An 18,801-nucleotide genomic window follows, 5' to 3' on the forward strand; every position below is an offset into this window, starting at 1 on the left:
GAAGCCCTTACAGGGACAGGCCAGTGGCCAGAGACAGGCCAGTGGAGACTGCGTGTCCACCTTAGGCCAACCAAGTCATTCTGGACCAACTCAGGGACTTGATTTATAAGCGGTCCATTGCACTGGACAATAGTGTCGATCGATGCGTCTGGACCTGCAGGAATAAGCAGCGCACCCAATCTCATCAAAGAAGGCGTCTAAAAAAGATCCTTTTATATCCCAAATTTCTGTGGCTTCTTGCTGGTCAATCGGACGGTCCCGACCAGTTTGACCTAATTGATCTTGGCTCCTTCGGCGTTGTCGCCACCTTCGCTGTTGCTGGGCAGCAACCTTATTACATAAGGTTTCGTTTGGAGTTTTAATATTCCGCGCAGAACTACGGTATTTAAACATGCAGTGAAGTCATAGATAGTCAAACAGACGGAAATGGGAAACGTTTCCATACATACATACTTTTTAGCAAATACAGTATACTTTTTTACTCTTCGAGACAGCGGCTTACAATTTAAAAAACTTGTGTAAATCCTTAATTTATGACTAATATATTTTTCTGTTTCAGAACAACTGGACCGCATTGAAGAAGGAATGGATCAAATTAATGCTGATATGAGAGAAGCCGAAAAGAATTTAAGCGGAATGGAAAAATGTTGCGGCATTTGCGTTCTACCATGCAATAAGTTTGTATACTATTATTCATAATTTCCATTTGTGTACTTGCGTCCCACAGAAATCTTTGGCTTTAATTGAAGCCAATTGCTTAAAGGAAGCAAACTTCGGCAAGCCGAAGTTCATATAGCCTTGCAGCTGTTGCCAAAATAAATACTCTTGAAAACATTAAAATCATGATTTACTTGCGTATATGTTTAAAAACATTGAAGGTATGATGATTTGCAGCTCAATTATTCAATAGTTCCTATGGTAGCTATGATATCGTTTTCCGATTTTAACAAAATTAAAAGCGCAATTCTGAATTCTACCTGCGATAGAATGAAAACTTTTATGGAAGTTCCATGCAGATAGCTTTAAAACTGAGAGACTCGTAGAAACGGATGGACAGACGGCCGGACAGTTTGACTGACGGACATGGCTAGATCGACTCTCCTAGTGATGCTGATCAAGAATATATACACTTTATAGGGTCAGAAATGTATCCTTCACTGCGTTGCAAACTTCTGACTGAAATTATAATACCCGCTGCAAGGGTATAATAAGATTTTGGTGTGCAATGTATTTAAAAAACAACAAATTATATATGATGAGGATCTCAAAGCTTACGTAAAAATTACTTAAGACATACGTTATGTCAAAAAGTATAAAATTTTTGACAACAATCCGTTTGAGTCACAAACTATGAAACCTTACAATTTCCATATAAACTTGTGGCGCCCTGATGAACATAAAGCAAATATACCAATCAATCCAGATATAAACCATTATCCAGGCACCAAACTTAACTAAACCTTTCTCAAGGCTCATTAAATTATAAACGTTATTAAGAAATAGATCTTGAGCTATAATTGCTTACGAAATTTTCTGACCTTAAAGCTATAAACGTTTGCCTGACAAAAGACCTTTGTTTACTAAAAGTTTTTGAGAGAAAAGTGTTTTAAATAACGTCCATATTTAAATACTTGGGAAGAGCCCGCCGCGGTAAGTCCGGCCCATTGTACCGATCAGCATCTTGTTTCTGGCATGCATAATTGCTTTTATTTTAGCTTGTGTTGTTGCGGGAATTGAGATTATTTGTTTTGCTTAAAATATTGTAAAGTAAATGTAAACAGAAAAACAAAGAAATGATAATGTTTGAAATCTGCGATGTTAGTAGACATACTAGTGTACATAAAACAAGGAATCATTTTGAAAAAAAGTTAAAAATATTAAAATAAATGAAAATCCTGTCACTTAGTCTTGCTATTATGAATAAAATACGAGTGAATTAAGAGATAAGTTACTAAGAGTTTTATAGACATGGGGAGCGGGAACTAAATCAACAAAGCGTCGCTAACAAATGGGTTTCTGGCTTATAAGAAGAAACATGGTTTGGTGGGTTAAGAAAACTAGTGCTCATCGCCACCCACTGGCATTATTTTATGGAGATCTCACCGGCAGTGAACTGTTGAAATGTAATTTTCAATGAGGATTTGACAAAGCTGTTTAAACCGAATAAGTCAATAAAGTTCAAACTTCGATAATGATTTATGAATCTAGCTCTTTTATTTTCTGGTAAAGAAAGGATTTTGTTTTAGTCGAGTAGTTTTATGTGGAATACGTAATCTGGATTTCGAAGTTATATGGATTTGAATCATCCGACCTTAGCATCGGTTCACGATTGTCACTATATTTTTACTCTTGCAAAAAAAATTTCTTGCTTATACTAAATTGATTGTTTTTATGATGTAATTCCATATAAGGAAATTGTTAAGACGTATTAAACAGGAATTATGCTTCATATCAGCAAAGGTATGTTCATCCGTTAGTAAATATCATCAAATTTCTAGTCATTCTAGTAATACCAAACTCCTTTTACAAATCAACAGTCCGGTTATAGCCTAATCTTCAAAGAAAATGTTAGGAAGAAGGATAGATACCCATGTTGTTTAGTTTTGTTCCAAAAAATGTCAGTTTTGAAAATGTACCTGCAAATGAAGAAGAAAATATTTGTCTCGTGTGCAGCGAAGTAATGTCAGAAACTCACACATGTTCAATGACATAATGATAACATATATATCACAAGTCTTGGATCTAGAACCGCCTTCAACCATGTTTTGCCGTAGTTCATATAAGAGACATAAAAGTAATGGTTGAATACTGTTACCCAAACTAAAAATACAAGTCAAAGGACCTTCAGGAATTACAACTAGAGCAGTTACCAGAGATTTAAATCTTGAAATGGCACAAAATCCCAATCAGGTAAACTTGAGCCTGGAAAATCGAATACAAATAGAGTAGGAAATATGCGTAGAGGTAGCGCTAGATCAAAAGCTCGCGGAAGACCAAGAAAGACCAACATACTTGAACAACCACAAAGAGGTTCTGGTCCAACAACTAGTTTTTCAATTATCTAAACACATACAAAATTGCCATGTTAGTACCAAGCAAGTTTTTCAAAATACTTACCGTCAGGAAAGTAAAGTAGAGGAACAGCGAACAGATGTCAGAAACACATAGAAAAGTGCCATGTTAGTACCAAGAAAGTTTCTCAAAATACTCACCGTCAGGAAAGTAAAGTAGAGAGACCGCGATCTTAGCTTGGATTGCAGATATAATGTAGAAATTGGGTATTAATTTTGATTTTGAAGGAGGCGAGAATGCCGGAGGAGTCATGGGCAACAAGGTCAAACGGTGAACAGCAGACCTTGGACCCGGGCAAAACAGAGACACCGTAAACTAACGGTGGACATTGAACCCGGCAAGGGCAACAAAGAGGACGCACCGTGAACTAACGGTGCGGCAATGGACCTTGGACCCGATCACGCGAGCTGGAGTAGAGGAATAATGGGACCATCACAAGCTATAAAAGGGCCGCGCAGGCGAAGCTCACCCGGAAATAATAGTGCGAGAATCAAAGCCGGTGCGTGTACGCGAGACCAATAGCAAGTAAATCAAGTGCCGAGTGCCAGTATCAAGATCGCAAAATCGAGACGCCGAACGACTGTAAGTCTATTACGCTGACATCCAACGTTTGCTAGTCCATGGTTAAATCGAGCTCAGGGAGTCCTTGCGTGGAGTCTGCGATAAAGGTGGCTGGGCGAAGAGGGAGAACCTATTTCTACCTGCTATGCGATACACCTTACCGAAACAATCTAGACCGATCTTAGGGAGCCTGCGATAAAGGTGGCTGGGCGAAGAGGTCAAACCTGCCAGGCGAAACACCTTGCCGGCCCGACAGTGAAGTTCGCATTCAAATAACTGGATTTCCTGGAGCAGGTGGAGTGGTCAGCCATGATATATGGTCTAGATATAAACCAGATCCCACGAGCTGTGCCGGAGCTGCTGCAAGGCAGAGCCCTTAAGTTGTTTATAGCCAACAACCAGCAGTGGGACAACTGGGGAGATTTTGTTTACAGCTTCCAAGGCTACTTCCTCCCTTCAGGGTACATGGAGAAGCTAGCGGACCAGGTCAGGCAGCGGAGGCAGACATACGGGAAAAAGTTTAAGGACTACATGGCGGAATGCAGACGCTGATGCGGCCCTTGGGTATGTCTGCCAAGGAAGTCCTGAACAGGATCAAGGAGAACAGCACCCCGGCCCTCCGAATATTTATCCGGGCCTATGAGTGTCGGCACCTGGACATCCTGATGGCGCTGGCAGATGAGTTCGAGGAGCTGGACGGGCAACGGAAGAAGTTCGAACTGGAGAACAATTCCTAAAAGCAAAGAATGCAAAACCACCCAGTGCCAAGGCCAAGGGCAGAGCGGGGTGCGGTGTGTCGGTGCAAGGAGGACACGGACGCGCCACGGAGGCATACGCCGCAGGGACACGGATCACCAGCCGATCGCAGTGGATTCATTCAGAATCCAGCCAACATTTGCCGCAGATGCGGGGGCGCAGACCATTGGGCGAAGGAGTGCCGGAATCGGCGTCTCACGTTTTGCTGGCGATGCGGGAAAATAGGTGTCCGAACAGTGGAGTGCTGTTTGGGAAACGAAAATAATGAGCGACCTAAGGCGGAAGAAATACAACTGTCTGCCACAGTGCTCATAGGTGACGCAAATGTTAAGGCCACGGTAGACACCGGCGCCACAGCGAGCTTCATCACCGAAGAGTTGGCCAACAGGCTGCAGGCGACAGGAAAAGTTGGACCCACAAAGAGGCAAGTACGGATGGCGGACGGTAGATGCGCAGACATAAAATCGCAGCTAGAGATTCAAATCGGACTTGGCACAAGAAGAGTGTCAATGGAGCTGCTGATCCTACCAGGATTAATCGACGCACTGGTGCTAGGATGAAACTTGCTCACTAAAATCGGAGCCGAGGTGAAATGCGCAGGTCACAGCGTTGTGATACCGGCGAAGGACAGACACCGAAGCTGGCTGGAGGAAAAACTGTCGGTAGCAGTCGTGGAATCCCCGAAGGGATTTTCGGAAAGGATGTGCATGTTTTCAAAGACCGAGTTGGAGAGCCTGGAAAATCTGCAAGGCACGTCAAGCGTGGCAGTACACAGGACCACCATGAAGGACGATCAGCCGGTCAAACCGTTGTGTTATCCGAAAAATCTAAAAATGGAGGGCGAGATCAACGCCAAAGTAGACGATCCACGCATCGAGCCGTCAAAAAGTCCGTACAGCTCACCAATAGTCATGGTGAGGAAGAATACCGGGAAGTAAGGGATGTGTGTGGATTTCTGGCAAATTAACGCAAAGTCCGAGAAGGATACATAACCAATGCCGATGATCATCTATATCTTGGACCAACTTCGGGACGCTAAATACTTTAGCAGCCTCGACTTAGAGGACGGGTACTGCCAGATACCGTTGGAGGCAGTCAGCAGGTAGTACACCGCATTTTCAGTGCCATGGAAAGGCCTGTTCCAATGGAAAGTTTATGTTTGTATTCGGCATCAGCAACATTCCAGTGGGTGTTGGACCAGGTTATGAGACCCGAAATGATGCCGCACGCCTTCGCGTATCAAAATGATATCATCGTCATCGGGTGGACGCTAGAAGAACACATGCGTAACCAACGGTATAACGCTGATAAGTGTAAATTCTTCGGGTAGGAACTTCAATACTTACGGCAACGCATTACAGACCAGGGCATTTGGACTGATCCGGAGATAGTATCGGTGATAGCGTTGCTAAAACCACCGGCAACTGTTAAGGAGCTGCGGCAGTACTTGGGAGTGGCATCGTGGTACGGCGTTTTGTGCTAGATTTTGCCATGCTAGTGCATCCGCTGAAGGACCTTCTCCGAAAGGGTGTCAAATGGGAATGGACCGACGACCACCAGCTGTGGTGGTCGCCGACCCAATTTTGGCAGGCCCGGATTTCACAAAACCGTTTGTGCTGCAGACCGATGGGTTGGGTGCCATTCTCACTCAAAATTCCGACCAGGGCTAGCGGGAGATCTCCTATTCCAGCCGAACACTCGGCCACTGAAACTGAATGTTTAGCAATTGTGTGGGCCATAAAGAATTTAAAGCCGTATCTGATGGGATACCATTTCAAAATGATAATATTGGGTTGGCAAGAAAGTCATGTCGTTTTTTTTAGTAATCGTTTTTAATCTAATTTATTTACGACTAATCGAGCACCAGGGTCACACTTTTTAGTATCGTTGTAAAGCTTATTGTCTTAGGTACTAACGACGAAAATTTGGTAATTATTCGATAACATTTGTGAAAGCTATAGCAAATTAAACATAGAGGACCAAAGTGAGCATTTTCGACATATTTTGCTTTATTACTTCCGAAAAGGAAAAAAGCGGTCGAAGCTCGCGAAAAATTGTGCGAAGTGTATGGTAAAGATGCCATGAGTGATCGCCAATGTCAGCGCTAGTTTGCCAAATTCAGGCCTGGAGACTTTTGAGTTAAAGACGCCCCACGTTCTGGTCGACCATCGGCCGTTTTTGACGAACAAATTCAGGCTTTGCTGGATGAAAACCGGCGTTATTCAAAGCGGGAGATGTCAGTGAAGCTCATTGTGTCGCATACAACGGTTGAAAACCATTTGAAGAAAATTGGCTACGTAAGCAAGCTCGATGTTTGGGTTCCGCATAACTTAAAGGAAATTCACCTAACTAAGCGTATCAGCATCTGCTATTCTCTGCTGCAACGGATTAAACACGATCCTTTTTTGAAGCGGATCATTACTGGCGACGAAAAGTGGGTTATTTACAATAATGTCCAACGAAAAAGATCATGGAGCAAGAAAGATGAGCCAGCCCAAGCCACATCAAAGGCCGATATCCATCAGAGGAATGTTATGCTATAGATCACATGGCCCTGAAGTGGTTGAATAGCATGAGGGGAGAGATAGCCCAGAACCCTCAAAAATATCCGCACTGTTTCGTGGAGCCCGACCGACTGTACCGGCACATTCCTCACAGAGCGGACAACGAGGATGTGATCGCATTGAAGCTATGCGTACCAACCGGATCAAGGCAGCGAGTCATTGCTGAGAAACACGATATGCCGACGGCCGGACACATGGGCAGCTGAAAGACAATCGCGAGTGTGGCCTCGATGTACCATTGGCCGGGCATGCACCGCGACATCAGGAAGTATGTGCGGAACTGTGAGAGCTGCCTCAGGTATTAGCCCAGTCAGCTTCAGGCGGCCGGAAAAATACTCACCCAGATCCTAGAAGAGCCCTAAGCCATAGTATGCGCCGATTTCGCTGGGCCGCTTCCTCGGTCGAAGCACGGGAACTCGTAGATCGGTTCTCGAAGAGGACGGAAATAGTGCCGCTGCTTAGGGCTACCACCGAGACGCTGGAAGAGGCAATCCGGGAAATGATCATCTCATGGTAGGGCGTGCCAAAGGTTTTGATCATCGATAACGGGGTCCAATTCACAAGCAGGCCGTTCAAGCGGTTCTTGGCAGAGTTGGTTGTGCGGCACCAGTTTACAGCCCCGTACACGCCACAAGAAAATCCTACAGGGAGGGCCAATAGAACGGTGAAAACAATGGTCGCCCAGTTCGCAGGACAGGACCAGCGGACTTGGGATGAGAAATGGCCAGCAGAGTCTACACGGTATTCCCCGGCCTTCGTCACGCAGGGTAGAGAGCCCAGGTTGTCGAGAAACCACCGGCACAAGAAGGAAAACTCAGACCCCGTCGGAAAACGCGAAAAAGCTAAACGAAATCATCAAGCTGGTCAGACAGAACATGGAAAAAGCGGCGGAGGATCAGGCGCGCCACTACCATCTCCGGAGGTGCCCTTGGAGACCGCAGATCGGAGACACGGTCTGGGCCAAGGAGCACCACCTAGAAACTGGCCCCCAGATACGAAGGTCCGTTTATGATAATTAATTTCGACTCTTGCTCGGGACAAGGAGAGGAAAACAACATATAAGCCAGTTAAAACCGCAAAGCAAGGAGGAGCAGTTTCAACAAGTCCGTCGTATCGGAGGAGCACTGTACCCTAACCAAAGAAAGGGGGAGGACGATACGCGGTATAGAAATTAACAGTTGGCGCACACTTTAAGACACACACAAGCAGGAGAGCAAGAGCGGGAAAGGGAGGGTTCAAAAACCCGTAGAGACCGTTACCGGCTAACGCGCACTTGCACAGATTGCGTGGGAGGCGCGGGAATCGGAATGGTGATTTTAAATACGGGGAACTGTCTGGGCGGGAATTTTATATTCCAAGCGGGGAACTGTCTGGTGATGTATGTAGTCTTGGAAAAGGTCAAGTTATTTGGGCGATTATATGGGGATCACGAGGAGTAAGAGTTTGGCGGGGAATTTGAATGAGCGAACTTCAGGGGCGGGAAAATCAACACTTTCATCACAGCAGCTCAGCCCGAAGTACCAAAGCGAGTGCGTGTACGCAAGTCCAGTAGCAAGCTAATCAAGTGCCAGGATCAAAATCGCAAAGTCGAGACGCCGAACGACTGTAAGTCTACAAGGCTGAGACTTCAACGCTAATATCCAACGGGTGCCAGGTCGTGGTTAAATCGAGCTCAGGGAGTCCTTGCGATAAGAGTGGCTGGGCGAAGAGACAAAACCTAGTTCTACCTGTTAGGCAAAACAGATCCAAAGGCTCGGAGGAGCCGTCACCAGTCAGTCAGGAGCGACGCCGCAGAAGACAGCAACGAGGAGCAGCAGTAGCAGTAGCGGAGGAGCCGCGAGGCTATTTTTAAGGAGACGAATAAAACCTAAACGATCCCAACACAACCCTGGCGTTATCTTTGGTCAAAGGCAATCACCCAATATAAATTTGGTGGAACGATTCCACAACCTCTCTGAGCTAGCCGCACGTTTACGTAGCGAGCGAGATGTTTGAGAAATCACGTCGTTACATCAGCGAAAAATAAAATTTATTCATTCAATCATGCATTGTTGATTGGGAAAGCCAAAGATTGTTCTAGGTATATTATGAAGCAATTTGTAAATCAATAGATAGACTGACAGTAAACCTCGAAGAAAGTGAAATTGTTGAAATAGTTTAACTTACTTACAGATGTTAAAGACCAAATAGTTTACGAGAGTATGTCGCCTATAACTCATCTGAGAAAGTTAGTACAAGGAAGGGAAAAGTTTCTTAAGAAATTAGGAGAATCTCGTTCTATACCTTAAAAGCTTAGAGAGCCAGCCAGTTTATACGAATCCTTAAGTGAAGAAGAGAAAGCAGCCTTACACAAATCTTTAACTTTTTGCTGGATTTCCGATAAGGAAGGGCATTAGAGGGAAAACTGTTGTTTGCGCACTTGGCGCTTTTATTTAAATTGAAGTCACTAGTTGTAGGGCGGGAGCGGGAGCCAATAAAGCTTTCGTCCGTTCGCTCTTGCAAATTCGCCCCGTCTGCCGCCACCTTAGCAGAAGTTAGGTTCTTAAAGAAATTATTGGAATATTAAATTTAATGTTCATTTGAACTTCATCGAAACCAATCCCTTTCGTCGTAACACAAGTTATTATCGCAAATAAATTATCTCGAATCATACTTCAGTCTTCAAGTTTCGCGTTCATTAAAACAAACTAGTATTAATTTTTTAATGATGACCCTACGTGATCGCAGTAGGGTTCGCGATTTGCTTGCCAATATTTTTCGGTGAAAAACTATAACAATTACCAACAAACGCATAAAAGCAAATTATTCGTGTCGGTTCGGCTAAAAAATTAACAAGTAATCTTCCGAAGAAAATTTCGTCGCTGGAAATTTTCTGCTGTTCCTTTGGCTGTTGCCCAAGACGTGTCTTCCGCCGCTGCAACTTTAATTGTTTAATTTGCTGCTGTCGCTGGAACATGGATGTAAAAAAGAAAGTTGCAATTGTCGAGTCAGCCAACCATGTAAAGAGTGCTAAAAGTTGAAAGTTAGTCTGTGTTTTGGCCATCTTTCAACTTTTTGCATTCGTGTAAAAATCGGTAGATGGTGATCATTTGAACTCCATCGAACTCCACTCCCTTTCGTCGTCGCATTTTCGCACAAGTTTCTCGAATCCTACTCTTCCTAGGCAAATGCTAACGGAGAATGATACACTGACCAATAACTAAGGGAAATGAATATCTAAGCCTGATGCCGAAAGGCGCGCAAAAATTATGAAAAACGCGGGAAAATTGTAAAAAGCGCAGGAAAACTCTGAAAAGCGCGAGAAAACGTCCAGACAAACTACTGCGAAAGTTTTTGCAACTAATTTTTGAGAACTACACTTTTCACAATTTGCACTTTTTTCCAGGTGTTTTACTTATACCCTAAATTAATGTTCACTACGACGAAAATTGGGGGAATTAAGTTTGCACTAATTGGTTCGACGACGAGTATTTTATTTGCTTGTTTATGGGCCAAAGCGATTCACATATAAATCCATAATTCAAAATATATTATGTTTATTGCAGAATTTTTGTTGTAGATTGGGACGAGTCGCTACCGATGCAGTTGCTTAAATCGTGGGAGACGTTTAAAGCGACGCTTCTGCAGCTGCCGAAATTTAAGGTATTGGGATTCGTCAACACAGATCCGCAAGTCCCGATTCAAATACATGATTTCGCTGACGCTTCCATGCGAGCGTATGGAGCGTGAATCTACGTTCGTATTCAAACTGCTGAAGGTTTGAAAATGTCTTTATTGACTGGCAAATCGAAAGTAGCTCCCCTCCAGACGAAAACTTTGCCTCGCCTTGAGCTGTGTGCTGCTCGCCTATATCGTGTCAGGCCATTACTAAATTGTCCCATTGAGATTGGTGTTCCTCGACATTGCTATGAGTTTGGGGTCGGTTATTGAATGCTCCTATCCCGTACGAACCAAAATCCCGTTGTTGCTGTCTAAAAGCTCACAGTTCGTCAGATCCTATGTGTCATACCTGCACGTTACGAACTGTCACGCTGGCCCACGAGCTCTCGTAAGTCGTCTGCGCGAGAAAATATGGCTAGTTAGAGCATAAGAAGTCTGCCGACGAACAGTTCAGTTGTGCATGCGCTGCTTTCGCTGCAAGCCGCAACTCTTGACGCAAATTATGGGTAACTTGCCAGCAGATAGACTTCGAGCTCTCCGCCCGTTCAATATTTGTGGCGTTGATTTTTGTGGTCCCTTCAGCACAACGTATCGTATCCGTGGTAAGCCACCGTACAAGTCGTACGTGGCCTTGTTCGTCTGTTTTGCGTCCAAAGCGGTCCACTTAGAATTAGTGTCTGACCTAACCACTGATGCTTTCTTGTTGGCATTTCAAAGGTTCGTAAATCGTCGCGGGATTCCGGAGAAGGGGTGGTGCGACAACGACACCAACTTCGTCGGCGCATATCGGCACATGAGAGAGTTCCGAGCCCTTCTGGAGGAGCAGGGGGGCGGTATCGAAACATTCGCATTAAAAAAAAGAAGCGAGTTTGCGTTCATACCGCCCAGGGCACCGCACTTCGAAGGACTATGGGAGCCAGGTGTGAAGTCTGAAAAGCACCTGTTCTTTCGGACGATAGGCAAAGACCTCTTGACCGCGGAGGAGCTCGGAACTCTCTTCACCAGCATGGCGGCGAGCTGTCCACCGACTGGCCCTGTTGACAGTTCTGGGCTGAAGGACGTCGTCCCTTCAGAGGGGGCGGTGTTTGCGCACTTGGCGCTTGCATTTGAAATCACTATTTGTAGGGCGAGAGCGGGAGCCAATAAAGCTTTCGTCCGTTCGCTCTTGCGAATTCGCCCCGTCTCTCGCCACCGTAGCATAAGTTAGGTTCTAAGAGAAATTATTGAAATATTAAAGTTTGTGACCAATCGAACGTCATTGTAACCACTCCTTTTCGTCGTCGTGCTTTCGAAATAGTTTCTTCACAAATAACGCAAAATAAATCGTTTCGAACTACTGCGGTCACAAGTTTTCGCGTTGTTAATACAAAACAGTATTAAATTTTCACACTCAATTTAATATTCCAATAATTTCTTTAATAATTTAAGAATTTCAATTTAATGTTCCAATAATTTCTCTAAGAACATAACTTATGCTAAGGTGGCGAGAGACGGGGCGAACGGAAAAAAGCTTTATTGGCTCCCGCTCTCGCCCTACAACTAGTGACTTCAATTTAAATAAAAGCGCCAAGTGCGCAAACACCGCCCCCTCTGAAGCGGCGATGTCCTTCAGCACAGAACGGGCAACAGGGCCAGGGCAACAGGACTGCTCGCCGATACTCCCCGTCCTGCGTCCTGACACCCGCCACGCGAACCTTGCTATCGGCGTCGGCGTGCACCGCTACCACACGGCCTATTCTCACTGCTGGGGCGGAAGGTTGTCTTCTTCGAGCGCTCCCACGACGATGTTGGGCTCTTCCTGGTGCCACTTGGACAGCTACTGGAGGCTGGAGATGTACTCCCGGGACCATCGCTGCCAAAAACTGTGCCTGAGAAACGAGACACCTCGCCATCGTCGCAAGCAGGTCAGGTTGATCTGGTCCAGGAGCGTCGCTGATGGTGGGGCCAGAAGAGGGCCGCCGATGAGCAGATGACCAGGGGTCGGGTCGCTGCCTGGAGTTGAGCACGGCCTCCACGCTGGTGAAGAGAGTTCCGAGCTCCTCCGCGGTCAAGAGGTCTTTGCCTATCGTCCGAAAGAACAGGTGCTTTGCAGACTTCACACCTGCCTCCCATAGTCCTCCGAAGTGCGGTACCCTAGGCGGTATGAACGCAAACTCGCTTCTTTTTTTTAATGCGAATGTTTCGATACCGCCCCCCTGCTCCTCCAGACGGGCTCGGAACACTCTCATGTGCCGATATGCGCCGACGAAGTTGGTGTCGTTGTCGCACCACCCCTTCTCCGGAATCCCGCGACGATTCACGAACCTTTGAAATGCCAACAAGAACGCATCAGTGGTTAGGTCAGACACTAATTCTATGATAACCGCTTTGGACGCAAAACAGACGAACAAGGCCACGTACGACTTGTATGTTGGCTTACCACGGATACGATTCGTTGTGCTGAAGGCACCACAAAAATCAACGCCTCAAACATTGAACGGGCGGAGAGCTCGAAGTCTATCTGCTGGCAAGTTTCCCATTATCTACGTCAAGAGTTGCGGCTTGCAGCGAAAGCAGCGCATGCACGACCAAACTGTTCGTCGGCAGACTTCTTGAGCATTAACTAGCCATATTTCCATACAGGATCTGACGAACTGTGAGCTTTTAGACAGCAACAACGGGATTTTGGCTTCGTACGGAATAGGAGCATTCAATAACCGACCAATGTCGAGGAACACCAATCTAATTTATTTTCCTGCAGAAAAGGGTTTAGCTTTTAAATATTCGTTGCTACCGGTTTATTTTTCCGAATTTAACCTATGTCGTCCCTGAATTCGTGAAATTGGATACTTTTTTCAAAGGGCTTCGACACCTTTGAATAAAACGGAAAGCCCACATAACACTCTCAGAAGCTTCAGGTGCGACGAAAGGGACTCTATTTTCTGAAGCAAATAATTTGGTTCTGGGCTGACAACTAGAGCTAGTGCCGATTTGCGTAGCTCCATCGACACTACATCAACCGGCAGTTCGAAATATTTATTGACAGGCCAATTATATTCTGAGACTAGCAAGAACGAAGGTCCACCGAACCAAATGGACGTTGTAAGCTCCCCTACGTCACATCTTCGGGACACTCTGTCTGCTGGGTTGACTTTCGTGGGAACGTGTCTCCAAATGGCTTTCTTCGACCACTCTTGAATTTCTGTAAGCCGGTTCGAAACAAAAACCGACAACGATGGGTTTTAATCCAGTATAAAGTGATCTCGGAGTCTGTCCACAGGAAAACATTCTCAATGGGACAATTCAGTAATGGCCTGACACGATTATAGGGATCTGCTAAAGGGTGAGCAGCACACAGCTCAAGGCGAGGCAAAGTTTTCTTCTTGAGGGGAGCTACTTTCGATTTGCCAGTCAATAAAGATATTTGCAAACCTTCAGCAGTTTGAGGACGAACGTAAATGCACGCTCCATACGCTCGCATAGAAGCGTCAGCGAAACCTTGTATTTGAATCGGGACTTGCGGATCTGTGTTGACGAGTCGCAATACCTTAAATTTCGGCAGCTGCAGAAGCGTCGCTTTAAACGTCTCCCACGATTTAAGCAACTGCATCGGTAGCGACTCGTCCCAATCTAATTTTCGAAGCCACAGTTCCTGTAACAACATCTTTAGCTTTGTAGCCAAGAGGGTCAAAAAATCGAGCAGTCACCGACAAAATATTTCGCTTTGTCGCGCGAAGATCCAGGAAAGAGTCATCCAACCAAAATTGAAAGTAATCTTTAGCCGGTAACCAAACCACGCCAAAGAACTTAATTACGTCTGAGTCTGCCATAAGTGCATACAGCGCTATCAGATGCGGATAACTCTGGGCAGTTTGAAAACCACTTTGCCAATTCAAAACCTGCCTCTTGCAAGAACAGAGAAATTTCGTCTCGAAGACTTTGCAGGTCCTCAACGAATCCGGTGCCAGACAACAAATCGTCAACATAAAAATCATTCTGACAAACCTTTGCGGCTTTTGGATGAGTGGCTTGTGCCATCTTTCCTAGCAGCATTAAACACCGAATCGCCAAAAAGGGTGCTGGCGAAGTTCCATATGTAACGGTGTTCAACTTAAAGATTTTCAGGGACTCGGAAGGATCTTGACTCCATACTATGAGCTGGAAGTTTCGATCAGCTTCGTCCACCATCACTTGGCGATACATCTTTTTGACGTCGGCCACATGAGCAAACTTATGCATTCTAAACCGAAGCAGAGTCGAGTACAGCTCGTCTTTGATAGTTAGGCTGCCATCAAGATGTCATTCTACGCTACCTGCGTAGAAGTACGGCTCGATGCATCGAAAACTACACTCACTCAGTAAAAGTACTTTGTGGCCGTAGAACGCATCGGTGCGGAATGAAATAGTGCGGAGTATTCGGAATGATGTCGTTGGTGAAGGACATGTGGCCCATTGAAATATATTCCTCCATGAATTCAAGACACATCTTCTTCAGCGAAGGGTCCTTTGACAATTTCCTTTCTAGCAACAAAAATCTACGTTTCTTATGATGAACCAAGAGTATTTGGGTCAGATTTGAACGGCAAACGAACCGAAAATCTACCGGACGACAATCTTTGAGTATTTTTTTTATTTATGTTGCTGACAGAGTTGTTTCTCAGGAGTATGGATTTTAGCCTTGGGTGGAAAGTCCTCCACAGACCAAAGTTTCTGGCAGCTGAGATGTAGCATTTTTTCAGCCTTTACATTTTACATTTTTTCAGCCTTTACATCTCCTTGACACTATCCAGCCGAGAACTGTCTTCTGTAATATGGGGAGTTCAGGCCCCTGCTTTATCCGGCCAATAGATAAAAGTTCAAAGAACGCCGATAAGCGTATCAATTTTTTGGGGCTTGAAGAAGAATGGATCTGCCAACTGAATATTTTCAGGCACCCTCCACCCGCTGGTGTTCACCGCTTGATCCGGATGATAACTGGCTGTTCCCTACTCTCGACTTCACAATCGTGTGTATTTTTTTTGTGGCTTGAGCCTCTGAGCGAGCTCAACGGTCACAAAATTTATTTGTGAACCAGAGACGAGCAACGCTCGAGCTAATACAAACTCTAACGCTCACAACAGCAATTGCAAGAATGACTCGATCCGATACAGTCGCATGCAGAACATGCGAAGTGGATGGTGTCTCCTGCATGAGCGTGGACTGAGAAGGGGGTGGCAACGCGAGATTTGTGTTTTGGCCATCTTTCAAGTTTTTGCATTCGTGCAAAAATCGGTAGATGGTGATCATTTGAACTCCATCGAACTCCACTCCCTTTCGTCGTCGCATTTTCGCACAAGTTTCTCGAATCCTACTCTTTCTAGGCAAATGCTAACGGAGAATGATACACTAACCGATAACTAAGGGCAACGAATATATAAGCCTGATGCCGAAAATTATAAAAAGCGCGGGAAAATTGGAAAAGCGCGGGAAAATTCTGAAAATCACGGGAAAATTCTGAAAAGCGCGGCAAAATTCTGAAAAGAGCAAGAAAATGTTTAGACAAGCTGCGGCGAAAATTATTGCCGCTTATTTTTGAGAACTACACTTTCCACAATTTGCACATTTTCCAGGTGTTTTACTTATACCCTAAATTGGTGTTAACTACGACGAAAATTGGGGAATTAAGTTTGCACTAATTGGTTCGACGACGAGTATTTTATTTGCTTGTTTATGGGCCAAAGCGATTCACATATAAATCCATAATTCAAAATATATTATGTTTATTGCAGAATTTTTGTTTTAGATTGGGACGAGTCGCTACCGATGCAGTTGCTTAAATCGTGGGAGACGTTTAAAGAGACGCTTCTGCAGGTGCCGAAATTTAAGGTATTGGGATTCGTCAACACAGATCCGCAAGTCCCGATTCAAATACATGATTTCGCTGACGCTTCCATGCGAGCGTATGGAGCGTGAATCTACGTTCGTATTCAAACTGCTGAAGGTTTGAAAATGTCTTTATTGACTGGCAAATCGAAAGTAGCTCCCCTCAAGACGAATACTTTGCCTCGCCTTGAGCTGTGTGCTGCTCGCCTATATCGTGTCAGGCCATTACTAAATTGTCCCATTGAGAATGTTAAAGTAAATAAACATTTCGAACTGCAGGCTGATGTAGTGTCGATTGAACTACGCAAATCGGCACTAGCTCTAGTTGCCAGCCCAGAACCAAATTGTTTGCTTCAGTAAATAGAGTCCCTTTCGTGGGCTTTCCGTTTTATTCAAAGGTGCAGAAAGATGTCGAAGCCCTTTGAAAAAAGTATATCCAATTTCACGAATACAGGGACGACATAGGTTAAATTCGGAAAAATAAACCGGTAGCAACGAATATTTAAAAGCTAAACCCATTTCTTCAGGAAAATAAATTAGATTGGTGTTCCTCGACATTGCTATGAGTTTGGAGTCGGTTATTGAATGCTCCTATCCCGTACGAAGCCAAAATCCCGTTGTTGCTGTCTAAAAGCTCACAGTTCGTCAGATCCTATGTGTCATACCTGCACGTTACGAACTGTCACGCTGGCCCACGAGCTCTCGTAAGTCGTCTGCGCGAGAAAATATGGCTAGTTAGAGCATAAGAAGTCTGCTGCTTTCGCTGCAAGCCGCAACTCTTGACGCAAATTATGGGTAACTTGCCAGCAGATAGACTTCGAGCTCTCCGCCCGTTCAATATTTGTGGCGTTGATTTTTGTGGTCCCTTCAGCACAACGTATCGTATCCGTGGTAAGCCACCGTACAAGTCGTACGTGGCCTTGTTCGTCTGTTTTGCGTCCAAAGCGGTCCACTTAGAATTAGTGTCTGACCTAACCACTGATGCGTTCTTGTTGGCATTTCAAAGGTTCGTAAATCGTCGCGGGATTCCGGAGAAGGGGTGGTGCGTCTGGAGGAGCAGGGGGGCGGTATCGAAACATTCGCATTAAAAAAAAGAAGCGAGTTTGCGTTCATACCGCCCAGGGCACCGCACTTCGGAGGACTATGGGAGACAGGTGTGAAGTCTGCAAAGCACCTGTTCTTTCGGACGATAGGCAAAGACCTCTTGACCGCGGAGGAGCTCGGAACTCTCTTCACCAGCATGGAGGCCGTGCTCAACTCCTGGCCCCTCCGAGCTCTAAGCAGCGACCCGATCCCTGGTCATCTGCTCATCGGCGGCCCTCTTCTGGCCCCACCATCAGCGGCGCTCCCGTTTCTCAGGCACAGGTTTTGGCAGCGATGGTCCCGGGAGTACATCTCCAGCCTGCAGTAGCTGTCCAAGTAGCACCAGGGAGAGCCCAACATCGTCGTGGGAGCGCTCGAAGAAGACAACCTTCCGCCCCAGCAGTGGAGGATAGGCCGTGTGGTAGCGGTGCACGCTGACGCCGATAACAAGGTTCGCGTGGCGGGCGTCCGGACGGGGCGTATCGGCGAGCAGTCCTGTTGCCCTGGCCCTGTTGCCCTTTCTGTGGACGTCGCCGCTTCAGAGGGGGCGGTGTTTGCACACTTGGCGCTTTTATTTAAATTGAAGTTACTAGTTGTAGGGCGAGAGCGGGAGCCAATAAAGCTTTCTTCCGTTCGCCCCGTCTCCCGCCACCCTAGCATAAGATAGGTTCTTAGAGAAATTATTGGAATATTAAATTGAAATTCTTAAATTCTTAAAGAAATTATTGGAATATTAAATTGAGTGTGAAAATTCAATACTGTTTTGTATTAACAACGCGAAAACTTGTGACCGCAGTAGTTCGAGACGATTTATTTTGCGTTATTTGTGAAGAAACTATTTCGAAAGCACGACGACGAAAAGGAGTGGTTACAATGACGTTCGATTGATCACAAACTTTAATATTTCAATAATTTCTCTTAGAACCTTACCACGGATACGATACGTTGTGTTAAAGGGACCACAAAAATCAATGCCACAAATATTGAACGGGCGTAGAGCTCGAAGTCTATCTGCTGGCAAGTTCCCCACAATCTGCGTCAAGAGATGCGGTTTGCAGCGAAAGCAGCGCATGCACGACCGAACTGTTCGTCGACTTACGAGAGCTCGTGGGCCAGCGAGACAGTTCGTAACGTGCAGGTATGACACATAGGATCTGACGAACTGTGAGCTTTTAAACAGCAACAACGGGAATTTGGCTTCGTACGGGATAGGAGCATTCAATAACCGACCCCCAACTCGTAGCAATGTCGAGGAACACCAATC

General features: G+C 45.4%; 1 protein-coding gene across 2 annotated transcripts in view; it reads left to right on the plus strand.

Annotated features, from left to right (window-relative positions):
• The window catches only part of LOC128264029 (synaptosomal-associated protein 25), a 475,697-nt gene that overhangs the window by 286,756 nt on the left and 170,140 nt on the right, over positions 1-18,801 (plus strand). For both annotated transcript variants that reach the window (XM_052999312.1, XM_052999313.1), the window contains exon 5: positions 560-677. In XM_052999312.1, coding sequence (XP_052855272.1) covers positions 560-677 — 118 coding nt within the window. The remainder of the gene's footprint in view (positions 1-559; positions 678-18,801) is intronic.

This window comes from Drosophila gunungcola, unplaced genomic scaffold, assembly GCF_025200985.1.
Source record: "Drosophila gunungcola strain Sukarami unplaced genomic scaffold, Dgunungcola_SK_2 000051F, whole genome shotgun sequence".
Taxonomy (NCBI): Eukaryota; Metazoa; Arthropoda; class Insecta; order Diptera; family Drosophilidae; genus Drosophila; species Drosophila gunungcola.